Source organism: Perognathus longimembris, chromosome 24, assembly GCF_023159225.1.
Source record: "Perognathus longimembris pacificus isolate PPM17 chromosome 24, ASM2315922v1, whole genome shotgun sequence".
Classification (NCBI taxonomy): Eukaryota; Metazoa; Chordata; class Mammalia; order Rodentia; family Heteromyidae; genus Perognathus; species Perognathus longimembris.
In genome coordinates, this window is record NC_063184.1 from 27,247,596 (window position 1) to 27,265,221 (window position 17,626).

Here is a 17,626-nt window from a genome sequence, read left to right on the forward strand (position 1 = left end):
GACAATATGGTTAGGAGAATAGAAATTATGCTTTGTGGAACCAAAAGCACAAGTTAGCATTCAAAGAAGGGAAAAATACAAAATATCCCTGGACATCTAGGCATGGTGGTAGCCCCTATAATTAATTCCAGACAAAGTTAGTGCAAAGCTCTCTGTAGAACAAACTAAAGCAAAAGGACCAGATGAGTAGCTCAGTGAAGTACTTGAAGCTCCCACTCTTGAGTATAATCCCCGGTAACACCCCTCCCCCCCAAATAATAGTATTCTATACTTATCAATAGTTTATGTGTGTCTGCATGATGAAGTATAAAGTTAGGAAATTGGCTGTTAGTATGGAGACATTGTGGAGGATTTTCTGTCAGTTTAAGAAATTGACACTTTACTGGGAAGGTTTGAAAAGTTTTGAGTATATAAGTGATATTAGAAATGTATGCAAAATTAACTTAGAGGCTATATGAAAAATAAATTGGGGGTAAAGAGAAGCTAAGTACATCACCAGAGGAATTACTGTTAGCCAAGAAAAGAAGAGTGGTAGAGAAATGGAGAAGAGAGAGACTATTACGAAGAAATGAAATTGAAGGGGCTCATCTTGTAGTTATCAGTTAAGGGAAAGCACGAGGGAAAAGGATGAAGATAGTGTGGGCATGTATGCTTACATAAAAGGGAATATGTAATTAAATATTGTAAGGATTTTTAATTTGGAGTGTGAGATCACAAACATATTTCAAGTTTAATGGGCATATTTTGGATGTGGTAAGTCAGTTAACCAAAATAAACTGAATTCATAATGATTATAAAGCAACATTTATGAAATGACATGATCCCACTTCTCAAAATAGCTTTTATTTATGTTTTATGTATTTATTTATTTTTTTTGTACTGGGGTTTGAACTCAAGGTTTTCCACTTGCCAGGCTGGTACTCTACCACTTGAACCACACCCCCAGCCCTCCTATAATATCGTTTAGTCCCCTGTATGTTCTTTGCTAAAAGTAGAATTAGTAACTTGTTTTGGATGGTTCACACTCTGTGGTACAGGGTTCAGTGTATTTTTTAAGATTTCTTTTGTCTCTGACATACATAGTTTCTTATGCTTACATGACTATTACACAGTCCGTAGGCATTCAGTCACTGTGTGTTGAGTTTAAATTTATTAAAAGTCTACATGCTAAGGAAATGCATATTTTTTCTTAAGATAGAGCAGCTTTTTCAGAAGTATTATTCCACATTTAGGCGGATGGGACAAGAAAAAGATTTTGCTACTTGCTAATTTTAACCATCAAGAAGGAAGTAGGAGTGAAAACAGAGATCAAAACTGATTTGTCTTTGTCACTACTCTTGGTTATTTTGTCACAATTTATAAATTATTGACAGGAATATCTAATGATGTAATAGCCTCCAAGTTAAAGTTGCCCTTATATTTCATATTTCTATTTTAAAGATGAATAAGAGTCCAATGCAGTTACATATGTCCAGTCATTTAAAGGGCTTAGAGACCAAGAGTCTATGTACAGAATCACTTTAACTCAGGTTTGAGAAAGAAAGAGGAATGGAAAGGATAGAAGATTCAACATAAAAGGATGCAAACAACATTGGCATTCCTGTCTCCCATGTACTTCAGTGATAGAAGTCGGTTCATATTGAATTTTGCTAAATAGTGGATCTAGGATTCTAATGCCTGCTTTTTAAAAAATTTTTATTGCCAGAAGCAATGATTTCCCCCATTGCTTTCCTGCAATAGTAATACACAGAAAACTGCTACACATCTTTTGCATTTGTGGTGTTTTGTTGCTCTTTTTTGTTGTTGTTGTTGTTACTGAGGGGTTTTCTTTTTGTTTTGTTACTTTTTTTAATAGGTACTCAGGACCTCACACTTGTTCAACTTGCTAGCTGACTCGTCATCTTCCACTTGAGTCATGTTCCACCCTGACTTTTTCCTGGTTACTTTTGGAGACAGGGTCTTGCATATTTTTCTGTCTAGAATGACTTCTAAGTGTGGCCTCCTGGATAGCTAGGACTACCAGTGTGATCCATTCATTGCTGACATTTGTATTTTTAGCAAACTTAAATTTGTCCCAGGATGTCACTAGTATAGAAGGAGGTCTCAAGGACTTTGAGGGAGTGGGGAGCCAGACTAACAGTACTGCGTGACATTTTTCAGAGGATCATAGGATTTGAAAGCTACCACAGAAACTTGAGTTTGTTAATACAATTCTCACTTTTCATATGACTAGGGAATGTCCATAGGAGTTGGTTCATTTAATCTTGTTTCACTGGTTGATTGGTTGGTTAATTAGTGTCAGTAAGAAGATTCTGGTTTTGAAATTTCCTGTCAGAATTTTAATTGTTTTTTTAGAGCCTTAATTACACGTATTTCCGAGCTGGTGTTGTTAGAATATGTGCTTTGCATTCATGAGGTCTTTGATTCAATCTCCAGCACTCCTTACCCTCCCCTTCCCATCTCTAAAAGAATATTTTACTTGAATCCTACTTCAGATAATAAAGAATAATCAAGTGTAGTTTGACATAATTACAGTTTTGAACTTGAATGTGGTCTGACTATTGCTAATCAAGTAATTTGACACAAGTATCTCAAACTTTAATGCTTCAGTTTTTTTGCCAGTAATGCCAAGATGATACTTCACAGGGGTTTTGTAAAGCTCAAATAGATATCATTGTACACAGCACCAAAAACAGTACCTCGTCTCCAAAACTTGTTACTTGTTTTTTGTCATTTTTAGTACATTATAATTACTGAATTTGTCTTCTTTATTTTTACTCTAAATTAAAAATGTCTTTTCCCCCCACCAGGACGGAGTTATAATGACTTAAATCAGTATCCTGTCTTTCCCTGGGTCATCACTAACTACGAATCTGAAGAACTAGATCTTACCTTGCCAAGCAATTTCAGAGATTTGTCCAAGGTACTTGCTCAGTCATCTGAAATATCATTGTCTTGAATATAAAAATAAATTTGATTACTTTTATTTTCAAAAAGCCTTAAAAATCCCTTAAATACAGTATTACCTGAAATCTCACATTTTATGAACTTCTCACAACGTAAATTTTGCTTCACAAAAATGAATGATATGTTAGTGTGCTTTTTGGAGTTCGATAAGAATCATCTCCTGTCTTCTTTCTTGTTTTTTTGTTTTTGGTTTTTTTTTTTTTTTTTGCCAGTCCTGGGACTGAACTTAGGGCCTGAACACTGTCCCTGGCTTCTTTTTGCTCAAGGCTAGCATTCTACCACTTGAGCCACAGTGCCACTTCCAGCTTTTTCTGTATATGTGGTGCTAAGGAATCGAAACCAAGGAAGGGCTTCATATATACGAGGCGAGCACTTTACCACTAGGCCATTTTCCTAGCCCTCACCTCCTGTCTTATAAAGGAATTCTTCAGTATGGGTTTTGGCATAAGTTTGTAATTTAGTACAAGTTTTTTGTAGGCAGGCATGATGGCACATGTCTATAATCCTAATACTTGGGGGACTGGGAATGTGGCCTAGTGGCAGGAGTATCTTGTCTTTTTTGCCCCACTAAATGATCAATAGTAACATTGATTTTTTAAAAATTACATTCAAAGTATAAGGAGACCAACAAAACCAAAGGAAGAATTGCTTTCATTAATATCTATGCACAGATGGCTATATCTACTAAACAAAAACATGAAATATCCTTTGTGAGATTTCATGCATTTAACTATAGTGGTATCCATCTTTCATATTTTGAGTGATTTTAGGAAATATTTATACTTGTTACTGAGACGGGAATATTTTTTCAAAGTGCCTTTGCCAGAGCCCAAGTGCACGTAGTTCAGTAGTAAGTAGCAATGTCATCAGAAGGTACAGGAAGAAGTGGGGAGTTCTACTCCACCACCTGACTTATAAAGAATATTTCATCCCCAGGAAATAGCAGTAGTGTGAGCCCTACAAAAGTCATTCAGTTCTTGGAATAACAACCTACTGGTCCTAACTGTGGTCACTAAATATTGATGGAATAAGTGGGTTTGGAATTAATTATAGTATTTTAAGTGAAATAATTATGCATATCAGATATTTGGAAATTACACTTTTTGCCTATAAAATAGTCATTGTTTTCTCAATAAAAATACCTCATTCCTTTAAGTAATAAGGCCTGCCAAATGTTTGCCATGAGATTCAGTCTTCAAGTATTTATTCATGCACTTGCTTTCAGTAATGCATCTCACATTTAAATGATCTGTATCTGTACAAATAATGACTATAATAGAACTGGATTAAAATTTGTCCCATAGTATACATTTGGCAAACATTACTATTTATTTAAATAAACTTGTGAAATCCTGGAAAACATTGTGTGCAAAGCTTAATATAGAGCATAAGCAGATCTTTCTCTATTCTTAAGTAGATAATGTACCCTGACTGGCTTTAAAAGTGCACTGAATTATTTATGCATATTTATGTCTATTTAATTTCCCCAAAGCTAGTTTTCAGAGGAATTTTAGTGCTTTGATACAAAGCTACAATTTTATTTGGTAATCTTCTCCATGTTGCACAGGGAATTCACTTTCTGAAGCTGAATTAATATAATAAACACCCTTACTTCAGAGTGATTTTTCTGATCATTCTTGGAGCAAAGGAAAAATATCAATAGAATAATGTAAAAAATGTTTTAAAAGTAGAAGGTTTTATTTTATATACAGTATCTCTTTACTGTGATTATAAATTAGTGTTGTCAGTATGTTGAAAAGGTCAAATCTGTGTTGGGATGAAAAAGTTGAAAAATAAGTATTTTCTTATATTGATAAAGTCTTCATTTAGTATAGTGGTTTAATTTATTCTTCTAAGGCTGAAAAAGCACAAGCATCAGTTTTGAAGTTAATTCCCTCCCCCCCCCCACCTACATTTCAAGTGGTTTCATTACAAGTCTAAAATTCTGACTGACAAGAAGACAGTTCTTGCCATGCATAGAATTTGGAGTGACATTAATCTATATTTTATGAGTACACATTGATTTTTATATTTTGACAGGCTCTTTGAAAGAGATAAGAACCGACATTTTGGTTTTGTCCATATAAGAAATTGTAATTAGGATAGGAATATATTTACAAAATGTCATACCATAAAAACAACTTTTGATGGTTGCAGGACTTTCTTTTTTTTTTTGCCAGTCCTGGGCCTTGGACTCAGGGCCTGAGCACTGTCCCTGGCTTCCTTTTGCTCAAGGCTAGCACTCTGCCACTTGAGCCACAGCGCCACTTCTGGCCGTTTTCTATATATGTGGTGCTGGGGAATCGAACCCAGGGCTTCATATATACGAGGTAAGCACTCTTGCCACTAGGCCATATCCCCAGCCCCGCAGGACTTTCTTTATAGAGGATTTTTACTACTTTCTTTCTAACTGTAACTTTTGTTTTTCTTCATTCTACTTTGACAAGTGATTATATAAACCAATTTTCTGAAACCAGACAATCTGAGCAACCATTTCTCTTCTAGTTGATAAGCTTAGTTATTGTGGAACACCCAACATACATTTTTGTTGTAATCTGAGTATCTGTTCTAAAATCCTAATGTGTCTTTAGATCAAAGTGCTGTTGATAATCATTCTGCAGGCTATGGAAGTGAAAAGGCAGGAGTATTCTACTTTATTATGAATTAGTATTTATTGAGTGCTTACTATATGCCAGGCTAAATATTTCACATGTGTTAATTGTTTTAAGCCCCACCAAATCCCTTAAAGACAGGTGACATTATTTTTGTCTCTTACAGAGGTCGAAACAGCATCATGAGGTTAATCAAGTTTCACAAGGTTATACAGCTAGTGGGTATAAACACCAATTAGAAGAGTAAGCCAGGGCCTTTTCCACTTCTTTCATAACTGTATTTTTAAGTGACTAGAGGAGCATATGTAACATGCAGAGGAAAATATGTGCATCATGTGCTTGTGTTTGTGTGGTGTGTGTACATGTAAGTACTAGAGTTGTATATTGACAAGGGGTTGTGCAAAGGGTTACAGTTACATAATAAGGTAGTGAGTACATTTCTTGTTATATCTGTGACACCCTCATTTTTCTTTCCCTTCCCTAGTTCAGGTAGGCATATATACAATACCCAGTGTACCAAAATCATGTACAGTAACCACGTAGGGTATGCCAAAGCATAATTGATTTTGAATTTGAGGCTAGAAAGTCTGAGAAACATTGCAGTATGTATACTGCCTTCTACTTAGGGCACCAATGGCTGTCTATTTTAGTGTTTTTGTTTTGTTTTTCACTAATTTGCCATTCACTTTGTCTGCCAAAACTCATGATAGAAATCAAGCAGCATTCTATTTTTTGGAAAGGAAAGCTTTTCCCAAATTGCTTTCGTGTGTGTGTGTGTGTGTGTGTGTGTGTGTGTGTGTGTGTGTGTGTGTGTGTGTGTGTGTGTGTTTAAAGCTAGGTGTTTGTTGAAAGCTAGAGAATCCCTCTTTACTGCTCATTTACTTCTTCATTTATTGGTTGTTAATTGGATGCTATCATGAGTCCAGAACCCTTCAGTTTCTGGAAATAGGGAAGAATAAAATCTGAAAGTTACTATTTGAGTAAAAAATTAAACTGAAGGTTGAGAAGGGGGAATCTAGGAATGGTGTGGCCAAAAGCAAATGCTTTTATTTTTTAATAATTGGAACTCACATTTAAATTTTGTATTGTTATTGTAAAGGTGATGTACAGAGGGTTTACAGTTATGTAAGTCAGATAATGAGTACATTTCCTTTTGGACAATGCTCTTAGCAACTCGCATTTTTTTAAATGAAGAAAGTACTGAAAATCGTTTTGGGGTAGAGGGCAAAGAAAAACTAATTTTTTATGTTTAAAGTGCAAAGACAACACAAGCTGCTCCTCTACAAGAGTGCAGAAACAAGAGATGAGTGTAGAGAAGGGTGAGCCTGTCCTGTGGTCTGATCCCTGCCTCGCAGCACAGAGAGCAAAGTTACGTTACCAGAACAGAAGCTTCAAGTCGGACCCAGGCTCTTCGAAATCACCTTGGATGGGTTTGGCTTTTATAATCTTATTTCCCAGAACTACATGTTCATACCCTGTAACCCAGCATGTTCCATTTCCCACACTGGATTCAGTGTTTCTGAAGAATAAACCCATAAATGTGAGGAGAACTTGGATTTCAGGGCTACTATTTATCCTGGGCATGTCTATTCTTATGAATTCACTCTTGCTTTCTCCCCCCCTCCTTCCTCCCTTCTTTCTCTTTACCTTTCTTTCTTTTCTCCATTTCTTTCTCTTTCTCCTCCCCTCTCTTCTTCCTTCCACCTCTCTCCTTGTCTATCCTTTATGTTCTATCATTTTGTGTGTTTTTATATATTTCCCTCTTACATACACATTTAATATATAGCATCTTGACCTGGAATTGACTACCGACATTTAACTGTTGTTGATCAGACAGCACTTCTTTATCTCCTTAAGTTTTAAGTGCTGTTTCTGACAAATGCCAGTCCTTTTAGTCTGCTCTGTAACAGACACACCAGGAATCAATATACCATCTAGATGTCACAGTGGGAATAGAACTCTCTTTTTGAGGGTGAAGGGAATGTTGTTTAAATACGATAGCTACTATAGCTTTTATTTTGTTTCTCTATTTATTGGGCCAATAAAGTCAAAGAACTTGAAGCTTTTTAAAAAAAAGAAACAAGTCTGATGGTAAATAATGGATTTTAAATTGTTTAAATACAATGCAGATGAAAATTTTTATCATTCTGGATTATTATAGCTTAATTATACCTAGTATTTTTATCAAGTGACAAAATATGTAAGAATATTTTAGTTTTGGCATTAAAATGAATATTACTTTATACTACTTTTACTTTAGAGATTATAGTATAAATTGCATTGGATGCATTTTTTTATCATTGAGTTATATTAGGAAAGTTCAGAGTATATTTGTAAGATTCTTAGGTGAGCTCGTATATGTGCTTTCCAGATGAACAAACATTCCATATGCTGCCTTCTTTAGTTCCCTTAGCAGCATTCTAAGCACTGTGTGATTATTTTATAAATTAGGAAACTGAGATTTAGTGAGGTGAAATAGCTGTCTGGGTCACACATTTTTCAGGTGGTAATTCCAGGATTTGATCTCATCTATCTATCTCTATATATGATCTCATCTATATATCTCTTTCTCTATTTATATGTATAAATCTCTATATCCATATATATGTATATATAAATATGTATTTATATGTAGATTTATCTATATACTTGTAGATATTAAATATATAAACATTTAGATAAATATATTTATAACATATAAACAATATATAGTATAAAATTTTGTCTATATATTTATATAGAGAGATATAGATATACATACATATATACACACACACACACACACACATACATCTTTCCAAATATAGCTGTACTTGTGCCCTCTACTTTAGCAAAAAGCAAAGAATTTAGTTTTAGGAGGAAAAGAGTTTCCAAAGAGAAGTTCTCATTTGAGAATTCCAAGCGCAGCCGAGGGAGGGTTGAAGGTAAAGGAGGGAAGGCTTTGAGTACTGAATAGTGACAGCCCCCAGGCCTGGTGCTGTCATGCTATCAGATTCTATAGCCAGGCTCACACCAACTCCGCCAGTGAGGCAGACATACTGACTCACTGCAGAGAAAAGACCTGAGAAACACTAAGGCCTAGGCCTTCACTCAGCATCTCCCTGGTTTTTTTCCCATGAAGTCTTACCAGGCCATGCTGCTGCTACTCCAGGTACTTAACCAGCTCTTTAGGCCCTCTTTCTTAAAAGTGAGATGCAGCCAAAGATCAGCGAACATTTAAATACAATCTCCAGTGTGCACGGCAACAAAGAGTACAACGAATAGACAGATAAAAGGAAGCTAGAAGAAGCAGAGGCAATTTAGAAAGCACTGGAAGCCTTAAGAAACAAAAGATCTAAAATATACGTCCTGAGAGTAATGATAGAACAAGAAAGTGATTTCATAGAAAATGAAGACTCCTAAAGCAAGCAAGAGCAGCAAGGAAATTAATAGGAGGGATGGAGATGGATACAGAAGTCTTAGGAAAAGAATATCAGTATGGTACAGATAGAGAAAAGAGCCTTAAAAGGTACAATGATAGGGCTGGGAATATGGCCTAGTGGCAAGAGTGTTTGCCCTGTATACATGAAGCCCTGGGTTTGATTCCCCAGCACCACATATATAGAAAACAGCCAGAAGTGGCGCTGTGGCTCCGGTGGCAGAGTGCTAGCCTTGAGCAAAATGAAGCCAGGGACAGTGCTCAGGCCCTGAGTCTAAGGCCCAGGACTGGCAAAAAAAAAGGTACAATGAGAGGACCAGAGAAGTTAGTGTGCTTCCTTTTATAAGTGCTGAAATCTTTATTGAAAGCTTTATTGTAGGATCCTCTTTAACAAAATGAATTTTTTCTGTAAATCTCAAGAACATTTCTCATAGGTATGCTGGCCTTTTTAAACTGAAATAGTTACTTGTTCAGTGTGTTGTATTAGTTGGAACTAAGTTTGTACAATTATTTCCCCAGAATTTAATAGGAAATTTAGCAAAGGAGGAACATATATATGTGTGTATGCCCACACACATATAAGTGGCATATTTAATGAGTTTGTGGAAGCTTTGTTTTTAAAATAAGAAATGTAATTGATTAATTGACTATATGACCATTTTTTTATTTTACATCTTTTAGGCATTAGTAGTAAATGTAGACAATAGGGTTTCCTTCTAGAAGTTATGTCTACTGAAAGTTTTTAAATGACTCTAACAGAGGTTAACCCAACACTTAATTTAAGCAGCCTCCAATGACATTGTTTTTTTAACATTAGTCAGAAAATGATAAACTGGAGCAACTGAAATGGATTGTGGTTAATATTACTGTCAGGGTGATGAATAATGTTGACATACACCAGCAACACACTGCAAGTCAGAAATCCCTGTCAAAGTTAGGTATTTATTCTCTAATCTTGCTAAGTTACTGTGGTGTGGAGTGACCATTTATTAGTATTTATAAATGCATTGTTTTATTTGGATACATTACTAGTTTTATCCTGTAATGCTTTCTTTTTTTTTTACATACATTATCCAGTAGATTCCTTTCTTTAGGGTGAAGGTACAAATTGAGGTAGATTCAGAATAGAAATACCTACTGTGAATTTTCATGGTAATTGTTTCAAAACAACTGGGAATTTTTTTAAGTTAATAAGATCCTCAGATCTCAGCCTCTTGAGGAGTTAGGATTAGAAATGTAAGCTATACAAACTCAGCTTTTGCATAATTACTGTACTGATTAAATTGTTTGAGACTTGTTTGGGTTTCTCCAGGCATTTAGTTTGGCATTCACACTTTTCATCTATGTAGACCACATCCTCAAACTCAGAGAAAAACCTATAGTAAGAATCCCTTAGTAGAACTATGAAGACATCACCACTAAATATATCAGTTGTGAGGATTTGAAATGATTCTACATAGGCACCATAAGTAAACTGGCTACGGTAGTGTGGCGAGGAAATTTTTTGACCATGTTACCTAGTCTGTACAGACACGGGAGAGGAGGAGTGCCAAAAGGCCTCAGCCATATATAGACCATGAAAGGAACTACCCCCAAAGCCAAGAGTGTAAAAATGCTGATCAGGCTGTTTGTTAGACTTGTCATTTAAATGGAAGAGCTGCTGGAACTGAAATAAGATAGCTGCCCTCCTCAGTGCATGAAGTAGTTTAAGTCACAGAGGCAGTTTATTTTCATCTGCAGAGGGGCAATGATACAACCAGAACAATGTACAATGTTTTCTTTAAATGGCTCTGTGTTCAGGGAGATGAAGGGATCTTATTTGAGTTCTTTGGCATAGTGTCCCAGTATGAAAGTTAAGAGGGAAAAAGGGTCAGAAACTTTAGTTACAATACTTACATTTTGTCAGTTACCTGATCACAATACTTACCTTTCAGTCACATGGTTCTTTTAATGCTATTTGGTCAAGCATCTTTTCAAATGTACCCCAAGCTTGGAAATTATGTGATATATTGCAAAGCTTTCCTCTAAAGTAACTTTCATAGATAATGTATAATTAGGGATAAAACCTTTAGTAGTGGGGCTGGGGATATGGCCTAGTGGCATGAGTGCTTGCCTCGTATACATGAGGCCCTGGGTTCGATTCCCCAGCACCACATATACAGAAAATGGCCAGAAGTGGCGCTGTGGCCCAAGTGGTAGAGTGCTAGCCTTGAACAGGAAGAAGCCAGGGACAGTGCTCAGGCCCTGAGTCCAAACCCCAGGACTGGCCAAACAACAACAACAACAAAAAAAAAAAACTTTAATAGTACAAAGGAGCATGTAATCCAGAGCTCCTGAGAAAGGCTTTTAATACCCTTGTTTCCATCAACCCAAGGGATTCCAAGACTGTTGCTCAGTTTGGTTGGAAGGACCTTTCAGTCTTGCTGCTACCACTAGGGGGTGACCAGTTGTTCAGAGGCATTTCCTTTCTCTCAGACTCAGGTTGGTGGGTGTGTGTGTGTCCTATAAATTTGGATATATCAAGGAATTGTGAAGATAATGGGATTTTTTTGAGACTGATAAATCCTGCTTATATCCAACAAACAGTAACAGAATATATTATTTCTTTAGTATCAAAATAGAATATTTATGTAACATTTATTATCAGACTAAATAATCCTATTATTAATCGCAAAATAAAATTGAGAAGTATTATTTGTATTACATAACTTTAGGTCAGTGCTCTCAACATTTCAAAGAGAAGGAAAAGCCAAATAGGTTTGCTTTCTTTCTTTTAAAGCTAACTTTTACTGATAATTAAGTGTCTAGAGGTGTTCCTTTTAAGGAGTGTGGTGAGTCCCAACTACTATCAATTGTTATAGTAAAAGGTAGTTGTAACTTGTTTGACTTTTCAAATGCTTTTTGTTGGCCCTTGAGTCTGTTAAATGTAATTTTGTCTTCGTTACATCGCAGTTGGGAAATTCAGTGACACGGGACTGCTATGTGCTGTTAGGCTTCTGGCAGTAATGCACAATATTATGTTCGTATCTTGCTTTTGGGCTTAGAGGATTGCGATCTTTGAGTGTATTCTTTCTTAATACATCCCAATGATTTTACTAGCCTTAACTGATGGCTTCTTAAATATTCTTGATTCAATAACCTGAATAATAGTTATTAGGACTCTGTTATATCTAGGTCTGAGACTCCAAATTTGAATTATTTTTTATTCTCTTTCATGTGAGTCTCTTTTTCACATTGTTCCGATAGACTTTTTATTTTGTAAAGTTTTAAAAATTGCATTTAGTCTAATTAGTCGGCTTTCTTATAATGATTAAAATTATTTTTCTGTTTTCTAGGACTCTATATTTGCCTGATTATGAACTTGAATTACATCATTTATATTTTTTAGTCAATGCTTGCTTTTATTGATTTTTCCCCCTAAGATATTATGACTTTTTAAATAATGGTATTTTTTGGTCTTTTTGCCTCTAAATTTGTATGTTTTATGCTTTTAAAAACCTTGCTAAGTTTCTTAGATTACACAAAGAACTCACCCTAAGTACTGGACCTATTCTGAACTGCCTTGGATTGCTGCCCTTAATATGCAGTACAAGAGGAGCCTCATCACTTAACTTTTACTTCTCCTGCAGAGATGAATAAATATCTTGAAATGCTGATTTAGACAATACTTTAAAAATGCTATGATGCACTGTTGTATGACTGACTCTTGCTTAGTTAAATGTTTTGTGGCATTATAACATAGTTGGATTCAGCTCATCTTTTAAAGCAGTTGTCAGAAAAATATGGGCCAGCATGGTAGAATGTATTAGCTCAATACATTGTCTCCATTTTATTATGAAGCTGCTGAGGAAGCCATGATATACAGCACTGTCATTACAGATCTATTGTTAGGATGGTTCCACAGTCTTCTTTGCACTGCCATTAATTTATAGCAGTAAACAATATGTAGCCTTCCAACTGCAGCAAAGCAGAATCTTTTAATGAGGTGGATGTTATTACCACAATAAATCAGTGCTTTCACGTAATGTATAATTCAATGTGTGTATTCCCACTGTAACTTCTCTGAGTAAGCTGATAGTGTATCATTGTCATTGCACAGCTCCACTGGTCTTTTTTTTTTAACCTTCTTTTATTTGGGGACTTCTTTTTTATATGCTTGCAAATAAATGTGGTATGTCTTGATAGCTGTCCTATAGCAGGCTTCAGAAACCAACTATAACAATAACAGCCAGAATCAATACTGTGGGTTCTACCTACACGGATCTCTGTATTATGCTTCCCCTCCCCCCCAGACACTAGTGAAATCAATCCTAATTGGTTTTAGCATTATATTCAAGAAACGTGATTCTATAACTATTGATTTGGGGGAGGGTACCCATTTGGAGAGTAATAAAAATAGGAGCAGATAAAGTGAATGCTTAATATTCTGCAGAACCATACAAAAGGAGCATTGATTGTATTTTTAATTCATATAATTTGTCTTGCAATGATTTTATTTCTCTTTTTTCTTTCTCATGGCTCAGTCTTTAGGGGCAACAATTTAAGTACATTTTAAAGTTGTCTGCATTGGTTCTCTTAACTAGCATACATTTAATATGTCCGGTATAATCCTTTTGCAAAGAAACTAACACATTTAAAGATAGCATTTCAAAATCAGTGTGCTGTATCACTGAATTGAACTAGCAATCAACTGAAGAGTTTTTGTAAAATTCTGCCGGGAAAGTAAAAAATGACTTAAAATAAAATGTTGGTCAAAACAAAGCTGCTGAAGATAAAGCACATAGATAATTTTAGGGAGAAAATGCTTACCAACCAATTTAAGAAAAGTATCCAAATTGACAAATTTATAATACTGCCTTAAAATTTTCCTAACATGAAAAATAGTTCAAAAATTAGTCTGTACTGTGCCACATTTTCATTGGAGCATTTCTGAATATTATCTATTTTTTACCAATATTTTTAGTTTAACATTTTCCTCATAATCATATGTTTTTCTCGCTCTTATAAATAATGAATATGTAGCTCATAGAAATCTTACTTCCCATCCCTTTATTCACCTGTTAGTACTGATATTCAAATAGGAAATGGAGGCTTTCTAGAGATTAGAATGTCTTAACAGGATGAGCCATTATTATTATTATTATTATTATTTTTTTTTTTTTGGCCAGTCGTGGGCCTTGGACTCAGGGCCTGAGCACTGTCCCTGGCTTCTTCCCGCTCAAGGCTAGCACTCTGCCACTTGAGCCACAGCGCCGCTTCTGGCCGTTTTCTGTATATGTGGTGCTGGGGAATCGAACCTAGGGCCTCGTGTATCCGAGGCAGGCACTCTTGCCACTAGGCTATATCCCCAGCCCTGGATGAGCCATTATTTAAAGCTGTTGATCTTAATGTTTTTTGAGGCCACACACCACCCCTTTGAGAATCTTGAGCACCTTGTTAAGGTAATGTATGTGTTTTATCTGTTGTTAAAGGAGTTCACATGGTCTCTAAACCACAACAGCAGCAACAAGAGTGGTGATACCATTTAACACTTTTAAGCTTTGACTGTGTGTCTATGCCGGACAGTGTGTTGGGGACTTTACAGCTCCCTTCCACCTCAGTTTAAAAGAGCATCTTGAAAATAGCACTATTCTGAATGTTGTGAGGTATGGCTTGTAGGATTTAATGTACTCACTTGACTGGGTATGTGTTTCCAGTGAGCTGCTTCTGCTGTTAATGTTTTGATTCTCAGGATAAGTTCATAATTTGTCTATTGTTCCTATACCTTATTTTCTGTGATTCCTTCAGGTATGCAAGAAAAGCAAACTTCTGATTTCACTGATTCTACTAGAAATTTCTAGTTACTTCTGTTCCCTTTTCTTGCAGTATTTTTCTATCTCTCCAAGGTACCTTCCCTAGTTTTGTTCCATCTCTACTCAGACCTCATTACACATCATTCCTCCAGCTTCAAGATTCTGTTTCTGGTTAATGACATGGGATTTTACAGATAACTTTCCAATATACTATGTAGCTAATTTTCACTTCATGTAAATGAGATACTTGCTGTAGGTTAATTAAAAACCTATGTGTAAACCAGGCAGTGGTGACTCATGCCTTTAATCCTAGTTACTCACAGACTGAGATTTGAGGATTGCAGTTCAGTACCAGCCTGGGTAGGAAAGGCTGAAAGTCACTTTTTTCCAATTAACTGGCAAAATGCCAGAAATGGAGCTGTGGCCCAAGACCACTAGCCTTGAAACCTTGAACCAAAAAAAAAAGCTAAGGAAGAATGTCCTGCCTCTGAGTTAAAGCCCAGTACTAGCACAAAAAGAAAAGAAAAGAACAAAAATGAAAACAAAAAAACCACCTCTATGAAGCCTGAAAATCAAGATCATGCTACCGTACCATCGAAAAAAAAAGAAAGGGTGGGTGGAACTGTGTGCAGGACTTCAGGATGGCTTGGGTAATAGAGCAGGTGCCTAACGAGGAACTGAGTTCATTCCCCATTACCACCCAAACAACCCTTTGTGCAGCAGGTTTACCTGTCTACTTTTCTATATGTGCATGTTTAAGTGTATTTTTCTAAATACTTGATATTATAACGTATGTTAGCTGAAGTGGTATGTATTTTTAAATTTTATTTTCAGACCTACTAGTACTGTTACCTTAGAAGAGAGGAGGAAATAAAGGATGATTGCATTTATGTGTCTTTCCTTTTTGATTCATTGGCAGCCAATAGGAGCTTTGAATCCAAAGCGAGCAGCTTTCTTTGCAGAACGTTTTGAATCATGGGAAGATGACCAAGTTCCAAAGTTCCACTATGGTACTCATTACTCAACAGCAAGTTTTGTTCTTGCATGGCTGCTAAGAATAGTAAGTTCAGTTTGAATAATAAATGTGACTAAGTAAATTCAGTGTTGTGATGAATATGGAATGATCAGAAATCATAAGCCAAAAATAGATTTGGGTGATTTAAGTATTTCTGTATATTAACTTTTATGTATTTTATAATGTACTAGTATAGAATTACCTTTAAAAGTTTCACCTAGAATGATGAATTTCTCTTTACTCTCTTTGAATGGTTGCTGTCTTACCCAATTAACATAGATGTGGTTTCTTCCCCCCTCAAAGCATAATCTGTTACTATAAGGATTAACTGAGGCATATATTCATATGTTTTGGAAGCTTCTGTTGTTCCATATGGAATAAGACACCCACATTGCTGTGTATTGATAACATTGGTTGAACAAGTAATGTTTCTGTAAAATTGAAAGGTGATTCGTCTACTAAAAAGTAATTTCTTTGGGAAAGCATTAACAGCACATCATTAATTAAAGCTTGTTAGAAGGGTATAGGCAGACATAAATCCTAGAAGTAATTTATAGTGCTTAGCTAATTCAAAGCAATTATCCACTAATATGTGTTTAAGTGTTCTTTAACTAAGCGGAGGCTGTTAAATCTTCTAAACATTTTTCTTTTCTTAATCATAAATTAAATATTGAACCATAACAATAGCAAAATCACATCCTGGATTATTTTCCTGTACTGTGAAGACAGTGTATCCAATTTACGTCTAAATGTTATTAATAACATATTCTTGGCATGGAAGAAAGCTTGATGAAAATGTACCACATTCTGGAAATACTTAAGAATATTTATTCAGAAAAAAATAACTATGGACACTAGTTAATAGTTTGGCTATGACTTACGTTTTATCTCTTGGATATATTACTAGCTAATGCCTACTGGTGGTTAAGATATTTAGGTAAATGATTTATGCCTGACAAATATATGAATTTTTAATTACATTTTAAGTTTTCTATTCATTTTATTAGAATGTATTAATTATTTAAATTAATGGGTATGTAATAGCAAAATTAGTATGTATTAATATACATTAATATACATTAATTATATAATATATTAGATATAATATATAACAATATGTAAATATATAATATAATGTGACATAATATTAATATATATTACATAGTTTGTTCATAGTCACCCAAATCACTTATTTTCCAGGAACCCTTTACAACCTACTTCCTAAACTTGCAAGGTGGGAAGTTTGATCATGCAGATAGGACATTTTCATCTGTTTCCAGAGCTTGGCGCAACAGTCAGCGTGATACATCTGATATTAAGGTACAGAAATGTGACGTCATACAGTTGTTATTGCCAGTGTGTTCCTTACTAAAGACTAGCCACAGAGAGTGAAGTCCTGAAACTTATTTCTTTGGCATAGTGTCTCTTTCTGCAAAGAACTATTGTTAAATTGTAATAACTATACCTATGGTTTTGATGTAATTTAGAATCTTTTAAAGAATATGACTTGTACATAAATAATTATACCATCTGGGGAAAATAAGTACCAGATGAGAAAATCTTGGTGTTCAAAAGAAAAATCACATTACTAATGTGTATGTTACTAATAGAATAATTTTTGAAACTTTTCAAGTGCAGTGATAATTACATCTTTTAGATATGAAATTTATAGTTTAAAAATATATTCATGTGATTTTGTATACTTAGGAGTATGTTCTGCATATCACAGATACTCTGTTAAAAAGATTCCATTGTATACAAGAATAATTTTCTATATTAAATCATATAGCAAGGATTCGTTGACCTCATCGATAGTACAGTG

The 17,626-nt window shown here is 35.1% G+C and overlaps 1 protein-coding gene across 1 annotated transcript in view; it reads left to right on the forward strand.

Moving 5' to 3' along the window:
• Window positions 1-17,626, forward strand: part of Lrba (LPS responsive beige-like anchor protein) — a 417,455-nt gene that overhangs the window by 289,510 nt on the left and 110,319 nt on the right. Inside the window, exons 43-45 of the mRNA XM_048333588.1 lie at window positions 2,811-2,923; window positions 15,709-15,849; window positions 17,005-17,124. Of these exons, the coding sequence (XP_048189545.1) occupies window positions 2,811-2,923; window positions 15,709-15,849; window positions 17,005-17,124 (374 nt within the window). The remainder of the gene's footprint in view (window positions 1-2,810; window positions 2,924-15,708; window positions 15,850-17,004; window positions 17,125-17,626) is intronic.